The 21,298-nt window shown below is 43.1% G+C and overlaps 1 protein-coding gene across 1 annotated transcript in view; it reads left to right on the top strand.

The window, feature by feature from the left end:
• The first annotated feature begins 9,806 nt into the window (after positions 1–9,806).
• The window catches only part of arhgap42b (Rho GTPase activating protein 42b), a 53,133-nt gene continuing 41,641 nt past the window's right edge, over positions 9,807–21,298 (top strand). Inside the window, exon 1 of the mRNA XM_076100745.1 lies at positions 9,807–9,960. Coding sequence (XP_075956860.1) covers positions 9,807–9,960 — 154 coding nt within the window. The remainder of the gene's footprint in view (positions 9,961–21,298) is intronic.

The raw sequence follows: 21,298 nt of genomic DNA, 5'->3' as shown, positions 1-21,298 counted from the left end.
GGCTGGGTCCATATGTCACCAGTCTACATAAGGCAGGCAGATTCAACTGATGTACCGGATCACAACTAGATTATTGGTTTCCACGGCTTTGGAGAAGATGGTAATATTGAGTAACATATAAGTTTGCTTTAACAGTAATGTCAAGCATGGAATTTTATGAACTTTTTAATTATTAGCATTTTCCTTGTTGATTTTGGGGGGATATTTGGCCTCATGCAGGAAGCGATATAAGAACCGACTTCCTCTTATTTTTGTTTGTAAATTTCACAAGTGGGCACTCTGACCAATTTGAGGAACATTAAAAAAACACATGAATATCATATAATCAAAATTAGATAATTATATGTTTTACAGCAATTTTACAGCGATTTTCCTGTAATGCCGGTACTGACTCTCCGGAAAAGCACATGTTTACTTTGTTTAAGTTTAAAAGTACCTCAATATCACTACTGCTGATGTTCTCATCATTCTTCTTACAGCCTTTCCTTGGTGGCATCTTTCCAGTTCTTGGGTGTGTGCCAGAGTATTTGCACACGGCACAACACCTGCCTTTATATATTGTTTTCTTTCGGGGGGGTGTACATATGCTAATAATAAACAACCAGCCACCAGGCTCCAATTTATGATCAAGAGGTATTCATCATTCTGCACACCTGGGTAAGAGCAGGTTTGGATGGTTAAGAACGTTCGGTGCATCTGGAAGTTAACTTATTTTTTCTAACAGAAAATTAAGAGGAAACATAAAAGTAATTTAAGAGAATGTTGCTGCATGCATGACGCCTAATGTGTGTCTTTCTGTTGTGGTTACAATTTGGTACTATGAGGGAAGAGTCAAATCAATGAGCAATATCACACACCATTGCTCAATTCAATAGACTCAAGGGCTACAGCCTGGTGCTTAAGGTGGCTAAAGTTAGATATTGTTGTGACTGACTACTGAGATGTTTTGCTGACTTGCTGACTCTTCTTTACTTGTGCTACTGTTGCACCCTTTTTCCACCAAAATGAGCACGTGTATGCAAGTTTTTGAAACATAAGAAAAAAATGCAAACAATAAGTTGGACTCCTTTCTCATTGCCAGTACACCGCGAAGTAGACGAGTGCCTTTCTGTTGTCTTTTTGTTGGTGCGTTTGATGTCATGAAAATGACGGAAAACAGGGTTAGTATTTAGTGAAAATATTAGTGATTACTTCTTTTTTTTAATATCTGTTACTCATTAAGTCTCTCTTTCAAACTCTCGAACCAGAGTTGGTGGTTGTTGGAACGGTCGAAAGATTAATAAAGACTGTTTTGATAAGTTTTATTTGGATTCTGTCAAGTTATAATTAAATGTGTTTTACAATGACTATAATGAATAAGATTACTGTTGTCAGAGGAGAGCATATTCATTTTACGTTTTGTATGTTAATTAATAAATTATAATAATTGTGCAAATGCTTGTTGATTTTATTTATCATTTATTCATTTCGTGTGTCACAACATTTGCGTTTCCAGCCAGGTGTCATATTTACATGGGTGCCGATCCGATCTGAAACCCGGGACTACTGCACAGTCATTTGTCCAAGGAATGAATGAATTGTAACGTTTCCCACTAAAGACAAAAGCCAGATTTTAGTGGGTTTTTATCGAGTGGAAAAGGGAAACTATACTACATTTTAGTCCAACAATTTGTTTTTGGGCGTGTTTTATGCGACTTACAGCCTCATTGATGTTTTAGTGGTGGCTATAGATCTAAAACCTCTGGTCATGAAATTCTATATATTTTACCACGTTTTTCATTTTATTGTTATTATTATCACCGGCGGTAGTAGCTGTAGTTGTTTCTGTATTAGTACCATTAGCCACTTGGAAAGCGTAACTACCTGCCATCAAAGTCCTAGTTTTAGGCTCTCATTACAAAACATCCAAAGTAGCTGGATTGAAAGGCACAGCTGTGATGCAGTATGGTTCATGGTCTGTGAGGCAACAGTCTATGGAGCCCATACAGGATTATGTAACTGCTGATGAGGCTGGTAGTGTTATGGATTTGTTGTCTCTCATCGGTGCCAACGCTCAGGATTTAGCTTTTCTTTCTGCTCTGTGGCAGCATTTCACCTGTCAGATGATGTTCTATCTGCACCACGCTGATGGACTGTGAAAGTTAATTTGGATGTATTCAGGCATGAAAGCGTACACTATATTAATATGTCTTAAACAGAATAACAGCGGAGACTGGTGTTCCTTTCAGTCACATACTGCTTTCAGTTGTGTGGGCTCCTTTTTAGGTTTGACCCACACAAAGACTTTTTTTTCCATTTCAATTACCTGGCTCAAAGCTATAGGGATCCCAGACAAAGCAAACAAAGCCTTTATCACTCAATCACGAGCAGTGGAGGCATGTACTTGTGTGCCTTTGAAATTGGAGGGTATATGTTGTTATTAAGCCTTTCCTGCAAGGCACATTCTGTCCTGCCAAAAAACAAAAAAAGATCTCTTCTGAGGGAGCTTTTCTCAACTCACTAATATTTTTTACACACTCGAAATAGACCTGTTTAGAGCCAGCCTGAGCCTGAGATCCAAAGTATTTTTTTTGTTTTCATTACCAATGGCCAGAGATTGCCTTTGTGTAAGTTACTGAATATAACGTGTAATGTACTTTTCTAATTCATACCAAAAACCTGAAAATGTTTAATGGTGTATGAAACTAGACTACAGAGAATACAAAGCTAACAAACTACAAAAAATATACAATTACCATATAAAGACACAAAACGACCACAAAGAGACACAAAATGACTTCAAAAAGACACAAAACGTCCACAAAGAGACACAAAATGACTTCAAAAAGACACAAAACGTCCACAAAGAGACACAACATTACTTCAAAGAGACTCAAAATGGCTTCAAAAAGACACAAAACGACCACAAAGAGACACAACATTACTTCAAATAGACACAAAACGACCACAAAGACACAACATTACTTCAAAGAGACTCAAAATGGCTTCAAAAAGACACAAAGTGAACACAAAGAGACAAAACCACTGCAAAGAGACACAAAATTACATTCGGGCAGCCACTCAGTGTTTTTATTGCTTCCCTGAGAAACCTTCTTTGCCTCTTGGAACTCGCAGTAACACAGTGGCACAATTTTGAATTTCTGGGGAATTGTTTGCTTGATTCCATCTTTAACAAAGTTAATGTCTTTGTCTCCTTTCTTTCTGTCAGAAAAAGAATTTGACAGAGAAACTTGAGGTGACATAAAACTAATGGGCTTTAAATGTAACCATGAGAAGGGAAGATGATTGGAAAACTTTTTAAACAACGTAAAATTAGAATTCCACGTCCCCGAGGTAGAGTCTGAAGCATCAGAGAACCTGTGTAATTCTCTCTGATGAAAACCTTAATTCTGATTTATCTGATCAAGAGTGTCTCAACAGCTTTCTCGGGTCTGCTCGAGGAATACTAATAAACCAGTCAACGAAAGCCTCGTTGGACTAAGGACTGAACAGGATGCGGGCCTTACAAAACAACATCAGAATTTATAACCGTGACTGCCTTGTTGTGTATTATTTGTCTCTGCTAAAAATAGATTTTATGATCCCTTTGAGCTGACTATAATGCTTTCAATATAGATGCATAACCTGCAAAAATGAAATCTAAACTGTATTGACACAAACAGTATCAGAATAGTAAGACCTCTGGACACGATTAAAATTATGAGACAGCTGCCAATCTGACTCAAGCAAACATAGAGCGCAGTTTACTATATGAGGCGAGTTCAGTTTATGTTATTCATGTTTATGTGAAATAAAATGCTGGATGGGATTCATTTTATTCAGGGAAAAAAGTATATCTCTAAACTTGATCAAACTTCTCTCTGTATCAAATCGTTACTAAGCCCAGTATTTGATGAGAGGGAAAGAAAAGGAAAGCCACGGCGTCATTTCCAAACGAAATGGCACTCACAAAAGGATGTCTGGTCAAAAGCATGGTGTCCAGATGGAATAAGCTGCCAGGGAGGATGATCCAGTTTTACATGCAATCTGTTGTTTTCTGTTGGGACTAGAGTATCGACTGGATCCTTTGCTATTAACACCCAGATGGTTCAAATGAAACGTCCAATAAATTACACCAGTTAATGCATGCGACTGGCTTTTGAATGGTTCTTTGGAATTGTTTAAAACTAATGAACCGGTATGTTTGTTGGGTTCGACAACAAACATATTCATGTGTTTCTAAGAGCAAAGAGCTTATCTGGAGAGTTAAAAAACAACCTTGGGACTATTAGGAAAAACTGGTCAAATATCCTATTTTGTACACAGATTAAAAAACAAACCGCTTTCACTATAGATGTGGCTTTTCTCTTTCTTCCAATCAGAATCTTATGCTTCAGGGTCAAAGGGCAAGGTGGATAAAAATCTATTTTCTGAGCCTTAAAGAGAAGTAAGTCATCCCTTTTCCAACGATGCATTAGATGTGAAATATTCGTCTTCGAGCTAAAATGGAATCAAAGTCCTTTGTGAGATTCAGAGGAAATCAGAAGGAGCAGGCAACACTTAACCTGCATCCTACATCTGGTTTTTAAAAAGGGAACAAAGGCTTCTCTCGAGTGTAGTGACTCTAAATTCTCTCAAGCACAAATCTCTTTCTCACAGTCTCTGATTCTCACATCCAATGTGATGATTGGTGATGTACCAAAAACACCCTGACAGTGTGGTGCCAAAAGAAGGAGGTGCTAAACAGTAGTTTTATTTTGGGTGGACGGGGACGGGGACGGGGACGGGGGGGGGGGAGGAGAGGCCTCTCTTTAAAAATTCTGCTCCTCCAAATTAAAGCCAAAGTCCCGACGAAGCACACAAACTGTTTGCTTACAACGCTGGTATGGTGCACCTCTTGTAATTCATCATCCAGACTTAAATTTGTGCCCAGGGTCCGCCTGGACAGGTTTCACCTCGTGAAGGTCAATGAGGCAAAAAAATCAAACCGCTTTGCTGCAGAAGGCCAACCCCTCTTATGTGCACCGAGGAGATATGTAAGTCAAAAAGCTACGGCTGCAGAGACGCGGACGAGACTTTCATGTGTGCCGGATTGCATTTGCTCCCGAGCACTTTCCGAGGGATGTGTCCTTTACCTGACACCGGACTCAACTGGCCTGGCATTTCAAGCTAAAAAAGCTAACCGTCCCAATTTTCACAGTGCGGCAGGAAAAGCAATAAATGGAGTCCCCGTGGACACTCGCATGCTTTAGAGATGCCTCTTTGTGTAAAGAGGAGGTAATCACGCATAACTGCTCAAACGTCATCTGGACATGGGAGTCATAAACGAGAGCCCGGCACTTGCCACTTTGGTAGATTGCACTGTCAGGAGGTAAACAACGGAAAGAATGAGGAAGGACTCATCTGATAGGAAATGTCAGCGCACGATTGGATGAAAAAAAAAACTGCTAAATTAGGGTCATTAATCACGAGCTGGGGAAAAAACAGTGACAGGCCTTGTTCTCAAAAGCTCTCCTCTGGAACTAAGCCGAGTGCCACCCGGAAATTGTGCAATTACCTTAATACCTGATTTAATACCTGATTTGAATGAAGAGCATGCATGGCAGTGTCAATTGTTAATTGGGGAAAACAGCTCATATTATTTCGAGGTAATTGCCATCACAAAAAGTCTAGTTATCTAATCCTGTCTTTTTTCTTCTTTTTTTTATTGATGCATCCGTTTGTCTCAAGTGCATAATTAATAAAAATTCACGCATATCTGTTTTTGAAATGCGCAGCTATGGTTCATACTGATTATGTCTTCCTCTGGCACAGTCAGACCTATGAGCTGCATCCTGTAGTACACATGGCAAGTGTGACATCTTATACTCCTTCACCTCTGCACTTTTCAAATAGAAAATTGAGTATTTTTTTTCTTCAAAAAGTCCATCTCACAGCCATCATCATCTCACCCAATAACACAGGCCAGCACTGCAGAGTGCACACGGCAATTAAATGGGAGCAACAGGGTTCCTGCTAATGTATCGCGTTTCCCCGCGTCAAAGTAACAAACTGCACCCCCGAGGGCTGCCTGCCGCAGAATGATGGCACGAGAGCTGGAATTGATGGGGGCATGTTAGGAACCAACAACCCCCCCCCCCCCCCCCCCCCCCCCCACCTCCCCCCGCCTCCACCCACCACCAGGAGACCAGACATCCCCCTTCGCATGCACTGACTGCCCCCGCTGTGTGATGCAGCGATATATCCGAGGAAATCTAATCAGGGGCCGCCTGACTTGCGCATAACTCTTTGAAGAGCTAATCGATGCTCATTCTGCATGGATTATGGATATCTGTTGTGAAGTTCAAGCCTGTTTTTTTTCTTCCTCCCATCAGGCAAGGCCAGAGTTGTCCCCTTTAATGCAGTGAGAACAGGGACTGGGGAAGATGTGTGTCTCATATCTAATATCCTCCCCCCCCCACGTGTAAGATACGTATGTGCAAGATGTCTCACTCGATCACTGTTTGTGTGCAAAAAGCCTGTGTGGTTCGAGAGATGTGTGCATTGTCTGTCTCTTTGTGGTTCTTGGTTGGTCCACAAAGGTGCAGTCACAGAGAAAGACATGCACACTGCTTCTCGGTAGACTCATGTTTGCATGACTAACACAAATGTGAGCCTTTTTCGTGAGAGAGGAGTATAGGGACACAGTTTTCTTTTGGGCATCATCTTAATTAAACCAAATTCCCCTCAAAGACTCTACAGGCAGCTATTTTAGATTGCAATTAGCCATGCTTCATACAGCTAACCGCTTGTCCACAAGTCTCAACCGGTGGGCTGTTAAGGCAGTGTTTTAGACTGCTCCTCCGCATAATTCTTCCAAAAGCACCATAACTGCCGAGATGCTTTGCGTATTCGGCTTTATTTTCATAGAATTACCTGATTAGTGAACCGTTGCTTTTCCCACGGTCTGGCCCACCAAATGGATAGTCGCATGCAAGGGTATTATCACAGCTGCAGTAGTCACATATCCCCCGGGCAAAAGCCTCGTCACATTAAACACAAGTTTAATGTGATTTTAGTGGTGACCACAATGAGTGTTACGCCTCCCCAATAACGCACTCAGGTGGGGGGTGGGCCCTCGTCCGGTTTCACGAGCAGACGTGAGATTTCATCACTGCGAATGCGTTCGTGTGAAGGAAAAGATGCAGCCGTTGCTGCTGGTTCCTCAGGTGCAGCCAGAGGCCAGACTTTGTTTCAGTTCCATGTCCTCGCAGCTAGCTCTAGCTCACTCCTGTGTGTGTGTGTGTGTGTGTGTGTGTGTGTGTGTGTGTGTGTGTGTGCTGCAGAGCCAGAAAATACACTGGAGTCAAACCTATAGCTGCTACACTCATAGCCAACAAGATGTAATAGAAGAGGGTGATGTGTCATTTCATCAGGGAATGTAAATAATCCAAGAAAGACCTGAGAGCCAGCGTGACCTTGAATTAGTGAACCTACAGTACTGTAGCGTATATCCACTGTGTTCTTCAGATCCAATCCTTTTTTTTTGTGTGCTTTCCAATAAGAATCTGCTATGTTAGGGCGTAGGGACCCTGTCTCGCATCTCGGGAAGCTTCCTATTTGTGTATTCTCAGTTGGACATTAACATTTTGAAGCCGTAGACGTGTCCCGTTCAGTCACAGGACACATAGGAAGCAACCTTTTTAAGCTCCCCTTGTTTTGGCAGATTCATAATGTCATTGTGGTCCCCTAGGTGCAGCACGAAGCAAGCTTGTCAAAGCTCAGACAAAATATTCCTGGTACGCTGCTTACATTTATTTTTCTTTGTACCTGGTCAGATGAAGCATCGTGGCGTGACTTTCACATGAGCACGTTACATTCATGAAATAACAATAAATCATATATAATTTATTGTTGTCTATTTTGAGAATGCATTTTGACCACAGGCCTGATGGACCGCTGCTGGAATGTGACGCTAACGCACTCTAACAAGCATCCACACGACTCTGCCCAGGAAGGTTATCTGTCTCCCATGATTTATCTCTCCGCTACCTACAGTCAAAGCAGGTCTTATTATGTTATTAGGCTGCGAGTTACTTATTATGGAAGATGGGCACGAGGCTACTTTTTCAAATGACACAGAGCAAACGCCCCATCCACACTCTCCATAGCAAAGCTTTAAATTATTAATACGCTTTCATTTGTGTGTGTGTGTGTTGGTTCCAGCCGGTGCTCCAACATCCGCCTCTCCGTGGAGATTGTTTTTGCACTTTGCTCAGAGATAAAGCCGCTTCTCAGCCCCCTGTTGCTCTAAAGCACCATCAGTAGAAAGAGTCATCTAAAAGACTCCGCTCCATGCCTAACAAAAATACTCTTTTGGGGTGTGACATCATTATCACTATCCTTCCCCGTTGCGTGAGGAGTATGTGACGAATTCCTTTAACTCCAATTAGGCTCCTGTTTAATTACTTCCATTTACCAAGGTATTAATTCAGATCCCTCTCCTCAAACCCCTCACTAATTCCAGTATGATGCATTGTCACCCATCATTTTCTACACACTTCAGTGCTTTAGCAAAGCAAGCCCACTGGCATCATTTAACCAGCGATTCTGACTGAGCCACAGCTCAGAGGGTGTAATAATAAGATAAGAATGAAATAAAACGTAAGGCTATTATAGCAAATATGTTGTTTAATTGGAACACTGAGTAATGACAAACAGGAGTTAAATATTGTGTATTTGTGGAAAAAGCCTGCAGAATCCCACTGTTTGTGTTGCTGCATTTGGATGTGAAGCAGAAGGAAATTTGTCACAGAGATATGCCACGAATAGCCCGTTTGGCAGGTGTAAAACTGTTTAAAAAGCTTTATTAAATCAGTGTAGACATGGCACTAGCATATTGCTGCTGAGTGATGCGCTGACTCAAAGGTGGCCCGGGGCATGAGTAGCGCTGCTCGGGGCATGGTGGGCCACCATTTTGTCATAAGATTAATGTGCGCGCACAAATATTATCTCACGGTTTTGTACTATTCCTGTATTTGCACAGAAACTGACCTCAAATGCCTTTCTCCCAGCAGAGGTGTTTTATTTAATTATTTAAAGCACAGGTGTTAGGTATGAAGCTAACGATGGCTCCATTCTATTCAAGTGTCCAGTGAGAGTGACAGTGAGCGTGGGTGCACCATACCGGAATCCTGCAAGCAGAGCAGCTAAATGGAATTCAGCCATCATTAAAATCATTGTTTACACCTGTGCTTTTCCTACTCTGACAGTCAAAATGTGTTAAAATAGCCTGTTCAACCCTGTTTATTAGACTAATCTCTTTCTAATTGTAAGTGTTGGTTTAAATTAAGTGAGTGAAGTGGGGTTGGGGGATATTCTCCTCAGGAACCCCCAAAAACTGTGGAGCCAGTTCTGTTTTAACTCTGTGGAAATAGGACTATAGCCCACCTATGTATGCGTCTCATTTAATTGTTCTGCTTTTATGCATGTGAAGTGTTTTTGTAAAGTATTTTCATTTTGAACTACGGTAGGTTGACGTGTAAAATCTAGTCCCTGCATGTTTGAGAACAGAGACCGACCGCTGGTCCACAGAAACCGTTTCAAACTATCCGAAACTAACCAGCAGGAGTCACACAACCACTATGTTTTACGAAAGGTAGCCCAAAAAAAAAATCAAAGCGGAAGTGAGGGACGAAGCGGAGCTGCAGAACTTTTTTTTGGGGGGCGGCGAACTTGCAGAGTGAGACGGCCGCATCACAGCGGCACAACGTGATGCAAAGTACACAAAAAAACGTGTATACTTCGTGTAAAGTTTGAAAGGAAACTTCGTCGTTGAGGTCGCTGCAATGGGACTCCCCACTTTGGAGTTCAGTGACTCTTTCCTGGACAGTCCGGACTTCAGGGAGCGTCTCAAATGCCACGAAATCGAGCTGGAGCGGACCAATAAATTCATCAAAGAGCTAATCAAGGATGGGAACATGCTAATCACTGCGCTCAAGAGTAAGTAGTCCTTTAACGCTCCTACGGGTCCAGGGATAACCTTTTAAAGAAACGAACTACCTGAAAGCCACGGGCGACCTGTGATTAGCGGGTGCATTCATTACAGCGTGTTTTAAGTCCGCTGTGTCAGTGTCTGAATGGTCCCGTCCCTCTGTGAAGCCAATGCCACCGCGAGCTCAATAAGCCCGTAGTCCCCCGTTGGGAAACCTTTATGTTGTGGGTGAAAAGGTTCGAGTCTGTACCCCACCTACACACATTAATTCATTACTCGGGGGGTTGTTATAATTCCAGGACTTTGTTTGCCTTTCTGTCTGGCTCTGCATGCATGCATTGGTAAAGACTCTGTGTGGTGTGAATGGCCTTGCTCTGCTTTAACGCACTAATGCTCAGGAGGTGGAATATGCGTCTGTACGTTCATGAAACGTCACTGACGTCTATGAGTGTCCTGATGAGGATGCTCGCACGTTAGTCACGGGTCACTGTCCTCTCGGTCTCAAATACCACCGTGCTGATTAAAGTGGACTTCCTCTATGTGTCCCCGAAGGGACCGAAGTTTTCTTTTTTGGTCTGCTCCCGTCAAAAGTGTGTCTGTGAAATGGAGAAAGATTAGAAATATTGGCCTAATAAATATGGAAAGTAGCCGGCTGCTGGAGGAGGATGGGAGGCCAACAGCGGAGTGTTGTAGAGTGCACTCACTGACCCCTCACTCAGGGCCATAGTACTTTTTATTTTTCCACTGCTCAACCTCACGTGGACCTGTCAACCTTTTACTGTGAGACATCATCCTCCTGTTCATGCTTTCACTCTTCATCACCATTTATACACATCAGCATGTGCTGTACATGTCTGGGTCAGTCATGCACAATACAATACCACCTAGAGTGGACGTATTGACGGGGGTTAAAGCTGCCGTATCTTAACTTTTCTTTTCCGCATGAAAACCTCAAATATTTAATTTTATTAGCTTTAACATGCAGCCTTATTAGACTGCGTGTTTGGGACTATGTGTGCGCATCTAAATAGTTTTTGTGCCAGAAATACTGATCCATGATGAAGTGCATAGGAACCCATAGAGGTGTACGCCAAGCAAGATTGGCCTTTTTGTATTTGATGATCGATGACTGATATTGTCCTTTTAGAAATTATGCTTTTTTTTTAAAGATGGTGATCAGCTCTGTTGGACTAATCGGTTAGAATTGGGACAATGATGTGCACCATGTATCCCATTGTTCTAAAGCGTGATTAAGAGTTGGATGGTCAAATAATCACGAAGACAACTAAAGCATAAGACGGTTCCTTTACTCACCAAAACTTCCTTTACTTTCAGAAAGTGGCATTTACAGCGTTTCTCACTCGCTTTGACCAATTAGCGAAATCGTCTTAACCTTCAGTGAGTGCAATCGTCAAAACAGTTGTTCATGTAACATCTAAACTCTACTGCATGTCTGCAAATAGTTACTCACCCAAAACCATTATATATATACGGCACACCACTCCAGGCCTCTGTGTACACCGCTGAACATACCATCGGCCACTTTTCCATCTCGGCGCCACTCCAAAACATTTCATTCATGCTTTAAAACCTTATTGTGTCACTAAATTGGCCAACACCAGTAGAATCAGAAGTCTCACAATGGCAGTCAAAATGTTTCTTTTGTACACATATTTTTTGTTTGTCCACACTGAAGGCTCACTGTGCTGTACACAAACGTCCGGTTAGTCCTGCTGAATGCTGTCATGTATGGCGCTGAGCTTTTCACATTCCGAATTCAACCGCAGGTAAAAATGTTCCCCGGGAAAAAAATCAGTACTGCACAAAACTGTAGTAAACATAAAAATGATGTGCACATTTCTGTGTAACGGTGTTACATGCACTGTAAGGAATTTACCTCAAAATGACATCCGTGCTCAAAGAAAAATCTCCGTTTATGAAATAACCTGCGGTAGGTCAGTGGAAAAACAACACATTGTACCTCCTCACAGTACGCAACACCAGCTCACAGATATTTATAGATCATACATGTATGTATGACAGATCTTCATAATTGAATGGGCCATTTTGCATTTGATGGCTCAAACCCTGAACGAATGTTTCAAAGTTAAGAGTACGACCGTTTCACTGAGAATCAACTCGTCGGTTTTTGATCAGCGAGCCGTGTGCAAATGTCATGAACTCTTCTTTTGCACATGTGCCAAAACACGAGCAATCTGCTTTAATAAATGAGTAAAAGAAATCTCTTAAGAACTAATTGTTTCGAGATCAAAAATTCTCATTTGAGAATTGAGCCGAAGCGAATGAGGAAACACCGTTGTAGTGAGATACACACTGTTTGTTCACACTGTTTCAGTTCCATGTCTCTATGGGTACGTCAACAAAACCGGCGAGGAGCACTTAACATTTGGGTCATCATGCCTTACAGCTGGAAGAATCTATTTCTGAGAGCAGCTGTAGGCCAAACCTATTTCTTTTCTTTTTTTTAAGCAGGAAAGCTGTTCCGTCAGTGGGCAGGGCGCCACAGGTGGACAGGAATACCCTGCTGAATGGTTTATTCATGGCAGGATGTCTTGAGGACCAATAGGACCTCAACGCTCCAGGTTGTGCTATGCATATAAGACAGAGGGAAGAGAACTGAGACTTTGATTGCTTTTTATTGGTTTATTCATGCATAAAAATGGTTTACTTTAGACCTTATTGGGCCCCGCCCTTCTTGTCCCAGGTGTCCTGTCTCTGAGGAAATTAAAAGTTAAAATAGAGGAATGTAAAATCAACTGGACGTGCAACTCAACGTGTAAACTTTTGTAGTAAACAACCCCAAAAACCAGCTATAGGAGGGAATTTTTGGGGTTGTATTTGTCTTCTCGTCGATGCGACACGTGGAACGGCCCTTTAACTGGAAAGCCCAGTTTCAGTCGGGGGGGCGGAGTGGGAAGCCAGCAGACGGAAGTAAATTATTGATGGTCTTTATCTTGGGATGCCACAGAGCTTTATGACCCGCCAGCAGTGGAGACATTACCGGAAGACCTTTAATGGACCCCCTTTTTTTAATAGCAATCATCTCATGTTTCAAAATGGAATAGTAAACCATAATTCACCCGTCTTCACTGGTGCCGTCGGTGCGAACGAGGCCCCGTTGAGCCACGGTTGACTTTCATGTTAATACGTTACCTGTAAAATGGTTCTACGCGTTACTGAGACATTGATTTTACTGTTTTTAATGGGTCTGTAACTACAGTGTGTGTGTGTGTGTGTGTGTGTGTGTTTAATATTCATGTGTATGGGATGTGCGTGGGAAGTCAGTCGTATGTTTAAAGTCAGTTTGGTTAGAAATGGTGCTCTGTCTCTTAGTTACTTCTTTGTCGGATTAATCATAGCATCAAATTAATTACCGTCAATCATCTCGGCGGGGCCTTCTCTTGGTCTAAAAATATACAACTCACCTCTATTACATTTGTGCCTCCCCTCTATGTAAACCGGGTGTTAAATCACATTGTAGTCTTAAGCATAAATCCATGATAATATATGCGTTATGTGGGCTAAACATTCCCAAATCCCATTACATTCTGAATTTATGTATTTGTCGGCGTGGATAAAGTGTTCCAGGCACGAGTGTCTATCTGCAGATGCAGTAAATAGCTTCGCCTTACTGTCTGTGGCTGGCACTGACTGTTCACACCTGGTGTAAATAACAACTGCTGACTTTTATTAATCCCCCTGCATGGCGGCAGTAATTGAATACACTAAAAGGTTCTAATTATCCCTTTGTGGGTCGGACGGGAGAAACCACAGATACGAGGCAAATCAGGACACATTTGAGATGTGGTGGGTAAGTGTGTCTACGGAGCACCTGGGCAGGTAGCCAGGCAACGTCGGAGGCTAACGTATACTTGGAGTCTATGCCGCTATGTGTGGTAAAACCATCAGGCAAATGTAAAATTTACCGCCAAAAAAGAAAAATATACATATATGAGACCGATCACCCGATCAGCTGACACGTGCATCTCTAAGCTCTACCATGTCTCTATGATAAATATGAAGCAACAGCCGGCAGCTGGTTAAAAACATAAACACGGAATAAACTGAAAAAGACAATTTGAGCTTTCTATATATACAAAATGATTGACATGGCGGAGGAATTATGCACCTCGTCCATCATGGTTGTATATCAGAACCAGAACACCTCCTCGTGTTTATCACTTCACATCAAACACACACAGAGCACCGCGGGCATCCCATTTGCACTCTTCTTTCTCACCACCTGTCATGTACTGTAAATCCCATATTCATGACCAGTTTTAGCCGGCGATGGACACGGCCAGCTCCCAAGAAAGAAAGAAAATACTTCAGACTGTGCAGCTCGCCATCTAGCTCGATGACTTTTATCCCAAACAAAGAACTTGTTTAATTTGCTCTTGGTGTTTGAGCCGGTGTCCTCCTGAGAGTGGCTGCTGTACAGCGGGCCAATTGATTTAGAGGACAAGCTTCACAAACATCCTTTCAGAAAGCTGCGGGCGATGTCACAGTTGCTCCATCCATATTTCCGAAGGACCGGTTAAAAACTGAGTTGCCGGCCCCAAAAAACAAAAATGGGAGTATTGTAAAAGAGCTGTTCCAAGTGGCACTGCCAAGACACCGATCATTATCGTGTGGTGTATTATCTATAGAGCGTGCCCAACACGGATCACAATTTAATGCCATTGATGAATGTGTGTGGAAAACACTAAAGGCCTCACAGCTGGTCCCAGTGCAGTGATGGAGTCCTCAGAGACCCGCTCAGACTCGGGCAGCCTCTGGGCGACGGCTCGTGCCCTTCACACATAATTTGTACACATTTGCAAAATAACGAGCCGACCGCTCACAGCCGTAGCAGGTAGGGCATGCAGAATTCGCAAATTTAAGGTGCAAAGTCAAAAGTGTTTTTTTTTTTTCTCTCTCTTCAGTTTTTTTTTTTTTTTTTCCATGCTGCTCTTCAAAAAGATACTTGAATCGGAGTAAGCGTTTCATTTTCATAAGCCTTAAAGAATGCAGCCGGATTAGCCCGGGCTCAACTAGTAGACAGCCCGTTATTATGTCAGCTGACTGTGAGTCTCCGCCACCAACCCGTGCCCACGCCTGCTCACCAGCCAGAGTGATGCTTCCTCCCGGGGACACATGCAGTAATGAATGGCTGACACGCACGGGTGTTATTATAGACCCCCCCCCCCCAAAAAAAAAAAAGCCTGCAGGATTTAGCAAGTCTCCAAACGGCTTCTTAACTCTGCCTGCATAATTCTGAGGTATTCATGCAACCTGATGTAGCTGAAATGAGTCACTGCTTTATTAGTCGGTGACGTGACGCGTCGGCCTTCTTTGCTTCTTAAAAGTGATTTCACAATAGCTCTCTCAGCTTTGGGAACTCTTGCCTGTTTGTTTGTCTGAGGACAGATGATGCTCCCAAGGATCAGCCACAGGAAGTGTCCTGTAAACATGCTTGTATAACCATCCCCCCCCCCCCCCCCCCCCCCCCCCCCCCATCCTCCCGCAGATATCATTTGGCCGGACATCGGTCTGCCTCACTGTGTGGGTGTATGTGTTCTCTCCACGTGCGCTTGCGCGTCTTTGTCAGACTGTGACCGTGATGCAGATTGTGTGTCGCAGGATTCCTTTTTTGAGTTTTCCTAACACATTGCTGCTGCCTTGACTACTCGGATGAGTTTGAACTCGTGTAATGGAAACGAGATATACTGGAGTACAATGAGCGGCTCGTTTAGCTAATAAAGCTGAGCAGCGAGCGCGGCACTGCGAGGGGGCTCCCGTGTCTTTGTGGACAGATTTTGCTAAAAAGGGATTAGACGTTTGTATTCCTTAAAGCCGCCTCCCCTCAGACTGCGCGGGGGAAATGTGTTAGACTCCAGATTCCAGGTCTGTTCTGAAGCACTCTGTTGTTCCCCTGTCAGTCAAAGTGATTGTCACACCGCGCTCGCGCCTCGCAAGTCGCACGGCAAAATGCACGCCGGTGCTTTTGTTGCTTTCTTCAGACTGAAAAGGATTTGTCCTCCTCAACATTCATTATTTGAGCTAAGTGCTGTGTTTCCTCCCAAAAAATGCAATGCTAGTCTATTAGGAGGAAACATAGGCACATTGTCTTGCAGTACCTTTGCTCCGGTAAACACGTGATTTGTGTAGGCTAACTCATGCAGACTCGGCTGGCAAACAACGGTACGAGTGTGCTTTACATTCTGAGATTGTGCGTGGTGAAAGGCGGGGAATTTGTCGACTTAGACTAGGCGGATGCTAAACTCAGACTTGGGATGGCACCAGTGTGGGTTGCCAAGTTCTGTCAGGAAGCGTTTAGACAATGGGGGGGTTAAATTAGCTTTGCACGCCTTCTTTTTTAATTTAGTATTTTCTCACAGTGTTCTGTGCTAATTGCTCTTGCCTTGATGAGAGCAAGAACGCCTCACTCAAAACAGACATGTTGTCAAATCTTATTTGTGTGAAAAGTCCAGTGCTTATTCTTTTTTTTCCCCCTGAGTGCTTTTTCATTCCTGTTTGTCAGAAGTTGTGTCAGACGTGTTGCGTGTGCGTCTTCTGAAAGAAACTCTCCCGACTCGGTCTAAAAGGCTGTGGACTAGCTGATGAATGGTGGAGGCTGGCCTGAATCGCAGGGCTAATAACTCCGATCTCTTTCTTTGGAGCTTAAGAACAGGCCGCAGCATTGCATCAGCTTGATATCAAAGAGCTGCATGTCAGCTTATTCCATCTCTTCAGTAGTTTTAAACAATGTAGATAACAATGCAGAAGTGCAGTCTGCAGAGATAGGTGGGTATAAAAGGTAACTTTATATAGTCAGCACACATATAGTCATTATAGATTACTGGTTATTTCATGGTAAATATCAGAGATATAGTTTGCTTCAGTTTCATGCCTCGAAAAAAGGAAGTTAAGCTCCCGAACATGTCTTTAACACCAAGCCAAATAACCAACTGCTATTTTAATAGTAGAACATTGTGTATCACTGCACCACAGAGACCATGTTCTCTAATCTCTTCCCTTCATGTTTTATTCAGCCGGGAGCTCTCTGCAACTTAACAATTGGTCCGCAGGTTGACCAACTGCTACCTGAAGTAACTGCCAGTGTGCAGCTATTAGATAAGGCTTTGTTTCAGGCTGGCGGCTCGGTATGCCGCTGGAGGGCCAAGGCCCGTCTGGTCTACTTTCAACCACCTGCTGAGCAACTGACAGGTGAACGCTACAGTAAGCAGGTGCAAGAGGCCTGTACCTGAAGGGCCACCCCCCCGTTACGATCCCTCCAAATGGAATCAAAGCGGAACAATGCGCCCTACTGTTGCATCAAAGAGATCTCCTGGTCTCTCATTAATCCGGGTGCGTATAGAGGCGTTCTCCTTTGAAGAGCGTCTCATCGGAAATCAGCAGCGTCTCGCTCCGATGGCCGTACAGTAGTAGTGCATTTGTGACTCGGTAAAAGACAGATATGTGTGTAGCTTCAAAAGCTGAAGTTGCTTTTTAACGGAACACATTTCAGACCGTGTTTTTAAGAGCTTCAGTGCGTTCATTTGTGTTCGGGCACTTCATTAGAACCCTGAAGAATATTGACAGGTGAGAAAGAACAACAGGGGATGCTGCTCAGTAATTATTATTGCTGTGATGAGTGCGTCAGTAACACAACGCAGAAGTGCTGGAAGTGCAGCACGCTGACGTCCCAACATGCCTGAACATGTGCCAGCCGACAGGACATTTTTGAAATACTTAATGTTTAAAGTACTTGCAGGCAAAGTGTTTGCCTGTAATTGTTTTTGTCTGACAAAATATCATAGAAACTTGTGACTATTTATATATTTGTTAAGCCGTTTATACGACCAATGCCCTTGCAATTTAGGTCCAAATGCTTTGGTGTCCTTGGAGGCAGTTTCTCACGACGCATTGAAACCTGAAGCAATTAAAAGACAACAGCTGTTAATTTGACCACCGTTGTGTTTGGGGGGCCTTTCTAAAATGTTGAAGTTCTAATGACTAATAAGGTTGGTTAATGAGTAAGTTCAGAGTCAGGCAATGTTCTCTGTGATACTGGTATACAGATGTTTTTGGAATACCATTGCCTAAACCAAATTTGATAATATAGATGCATTACTTACACAATAACACATTGAGCCAAGAGTAAAGCATTTGTGTAGTATAGTTTGATATGACAGATATACATGTAAATAACCTCTGCACATGCATCGTCTGTGGAAGTCAAACGTGTGCGCGTCCTTAAACTATCACCATTGTCCCAGTCGAAGCCATCGTGCACCCCAGCTGTTTGCCAGAGAGACAGACTCCCCTGCAGCTCTGTCTGTGTTTTGTCAGCAGATGGAATTTGTGGTGGTAGCCTACGCGGTTGCCCTGGAGACGAGATAAAGGGTGTACCCGGGGGGTGGGGGGGTGACTGACAGCCAGAGTCCTCTCCCTCACATCTAACCAGAGGAGCTGCTCCACCCGGCCACACGGCTCGGCTGGGTGGTCAGCGTGCTGCTGTGTGATTTAAAGCCTGTGTAGGAGGACGGTGCTCCGCCACCATTGTTCTTTGTGTTTCCTCCGTGTGTGAAGAATCATTAGTGCGGGTCAAATTGCATGCAGGGGTGAGAAACAACGTTTTGCTGAGTGTCATAAAATTAGAAGGCACTATTTTGATGCGGTGGTATAAATAGTGTATTAATGAGTCAAAATTTCTAAAATAGGTCTATTTTTTATATATTTCTTTACCTCTGTTACTCGTGCTTCAATAGCTCTTTCTTTCCTTTTTTCTCAGTGTTGCACTTCATGTGGTAAATACCGTCTTCAGATTCCGACCTCATCAAAGACGCGCTTCTCTCCTTTTATTACTCCCCTGCACAGAACGGCTCTTTTTTCACCACACATGCTCAAATTGGAGTGCACCTTCCTCTGTGAGAAGAGCCGGAGAGGAGGAAGATGAAATACCTGCAAAGTCTCTATTTCCTATACACGCAAATGAAGATGCCTCTTTTTTTTCTGTCCTTTATTCCTCATCTTCTCCATTTCCTCACCAATGGAAGCATTTGTGGCCCGCTGCTGTACGCCTCTGTGTTCCATCAACGTCACCTGTGAGGTGTTATTTACTGTAATACTTGTAATATGGCCACTTACGGCATGACGAGCCTGCACGGAGCACCTTAACATGAAACGTGGAGTTTTTGGGGTGTTTAATGCACTTGCCTCGTCATTTAGTTTACTATAAACGATATTTGCTCAGTTAAAAAGCTTATGAACAAAAACCTAGTTCCTCAGTAGACTTAAATATGTGGATGCAGAACACCAACAGTTAGCATTTAAACATTTAAACTGGTCAAACAGCGTGGTAGCAGGGGGGCCTTTGCCTGCATTGTTTACACAGAGAGATCATTCCTTTCCTGCTTGCCTAAGGTCAAAAAATAAACACGCTGTTCATTTATCTTCCTTTATACCGATTCCGTTCCCATTTATCTTTGCTGCTCGCTCCTGTGATCACTTCAACTGAATCGCTTTCTTTTTAACTGCTCGAGCAACATTTCCCGCCGCACCCACTAATGAGCGGAGGGAGGAAATCATTCGTGGTGATTCCCAAACTTCGTAAATTATGCATGTGGACAGAAAACAAACACAAAATTGTTGTGCCAGGTCTTTCTTGAGCGTTGCCCCGAATTGAAATACGGTACATATTTACTCGGGCATATGTTCACATTGAGGTAGAGCAGCAGGGTGTTACTGGAGAGACTCAACCTATTTCCTTACACGGTGCTTATCTAGACTGTTGAGGCGCGTAAACTTAGAGAGGGGAAAACCAACATTTGGATATTTATCAAGTTATTAAACTGTTCATGTATTTATTTGACAAGCTCTGTTTTCTCTCTCTGCCTTCCTTCTTAAAGCCAGCAGCCACGCAAGGGATGCTGCTGCAAAAAATGGCATTAACTGCTCGCTATCAGTTCTCTTGCTACGCTGTGAGGCGAGTGAGTCAACCAGCCAAAAGCTTGTGGGTGCTGTAGTCTTTTGTTCCACAGGAACAGAGAACCAACGTTCTGCCTAATGAGAGCTGTAGCTGTGGAACGCTAATGCTAAGTGCTAAAATGATCGTAATTTTTCTTTTGTTGAAGTGATAGAGTGCTAAGAATGTACAATGTTTTTCATTGAACAAAAGGAGCCAAAGTCCTCAAATGTTAAATGTTGTCTTTGCCAATAGAGTCTCATTTACACCGAGAACTTCCTGCTAGTGTTCGTCTCTTTTCAAGGAACTAAAAGGTTCCTTCAGCCCGTTGTCGTATGTGTTACCAGTGCAAAGATTAGGCAAGTTAGTCCGCTGGCAGCATGTCGAGGGCTGCTGGTGGTCGCAGGGTAAACCGCCTGTGACCGCCCGCTTCATCTAAAAAAACCCTGTTGAACCGTAAGTTCGTCTCACTGTGATGACATTTACTGATGAACGCTGGATGTAATGAATGAAATGCAGAGGAGGAAAAACAAAACTAAGAGCGTTTGTCTCCACAGTGAATAATCTGAGCGTTTGATGCTTATTTATTTGTGCTTTGCAAAGTAACGGTCCTGAAACATTCAGAAGAACAGAAGTTTTTTTATTCGTATTCACAGCGTTGCCGCGTTGTCTCTCTCTTCTACTTTTTGCCCTGTTAGCTTACTCTTGCGATCTCACTCTCTTATTTATTCCTTTAAAGAGTCGGTAGGCTGACACCAAAGCCTAACTTTACTTTTAATGTCAATAAACAAACTGCCCAGACCAGGGCCTTCTTTCGGAGGGTAAAATGTCCCTGGAACTAAAATTAGACGCAGTGAGTTCCTCAAAAGGTTCAGAGTCTGTGGGGGAAAGTGTGACTAAATCAAAACGCATTTAATTTAAATCAGGAACCATCTGACTGAAGAATAAGTAAACGAGACTTATCAGTTCTCTAAATATGAACGTCTGGTGATCAACAGTGTGCGATACTGCTGTGCTCCGCAAACATAACCAGACTTGATATTGGCTACTGTTAGTTAAATATTATTCCAAAGAAAGCAAAGACCAGATGATCATGTTGATTTTATCATAAGGTTGACTCGATTCCTTGGTTTTCGGTGGCTATCCAGAGCACTCCGTTGACTGTAACAATAGCTTTGTTTTGTGAACGTCGCAGCTAAAGGATCATCCATTATTGATGGCCCCGCGAGCATCTCCAGACGACTGCAGCGAGCTATCGATTTCAAATCAGCAGCCTTTGAGTCAAAGCAGGAATGATGGGACCTCATCACCGGCACGATGCAGCTCGTTGGAAAAAAATTAAAGTTCCACTCAGGGGGCCGACTCAGCAACATTCA

The sequence above is a fragment of the Anarhichas minor genome, unplaced genomic scaffold, assembly GCF_050575085.1.
Source record: "Anarhichas minor isolate MPS153535 unplaced genomic scaffold, ASM5057508v1 ptg000026l, whole genome shotgun sequence".
Lineage (NCBI taxonomy): Eukaryota > Metazoa > Chordata > Actinopteri > Perciformes > Anarhichadidae > Anarhichas > Anarhichas minor.
Note: the sequence above shows the minus strand (reverse complement) of the source record. Positions and strands in the feature narration are given on the sequence as shown.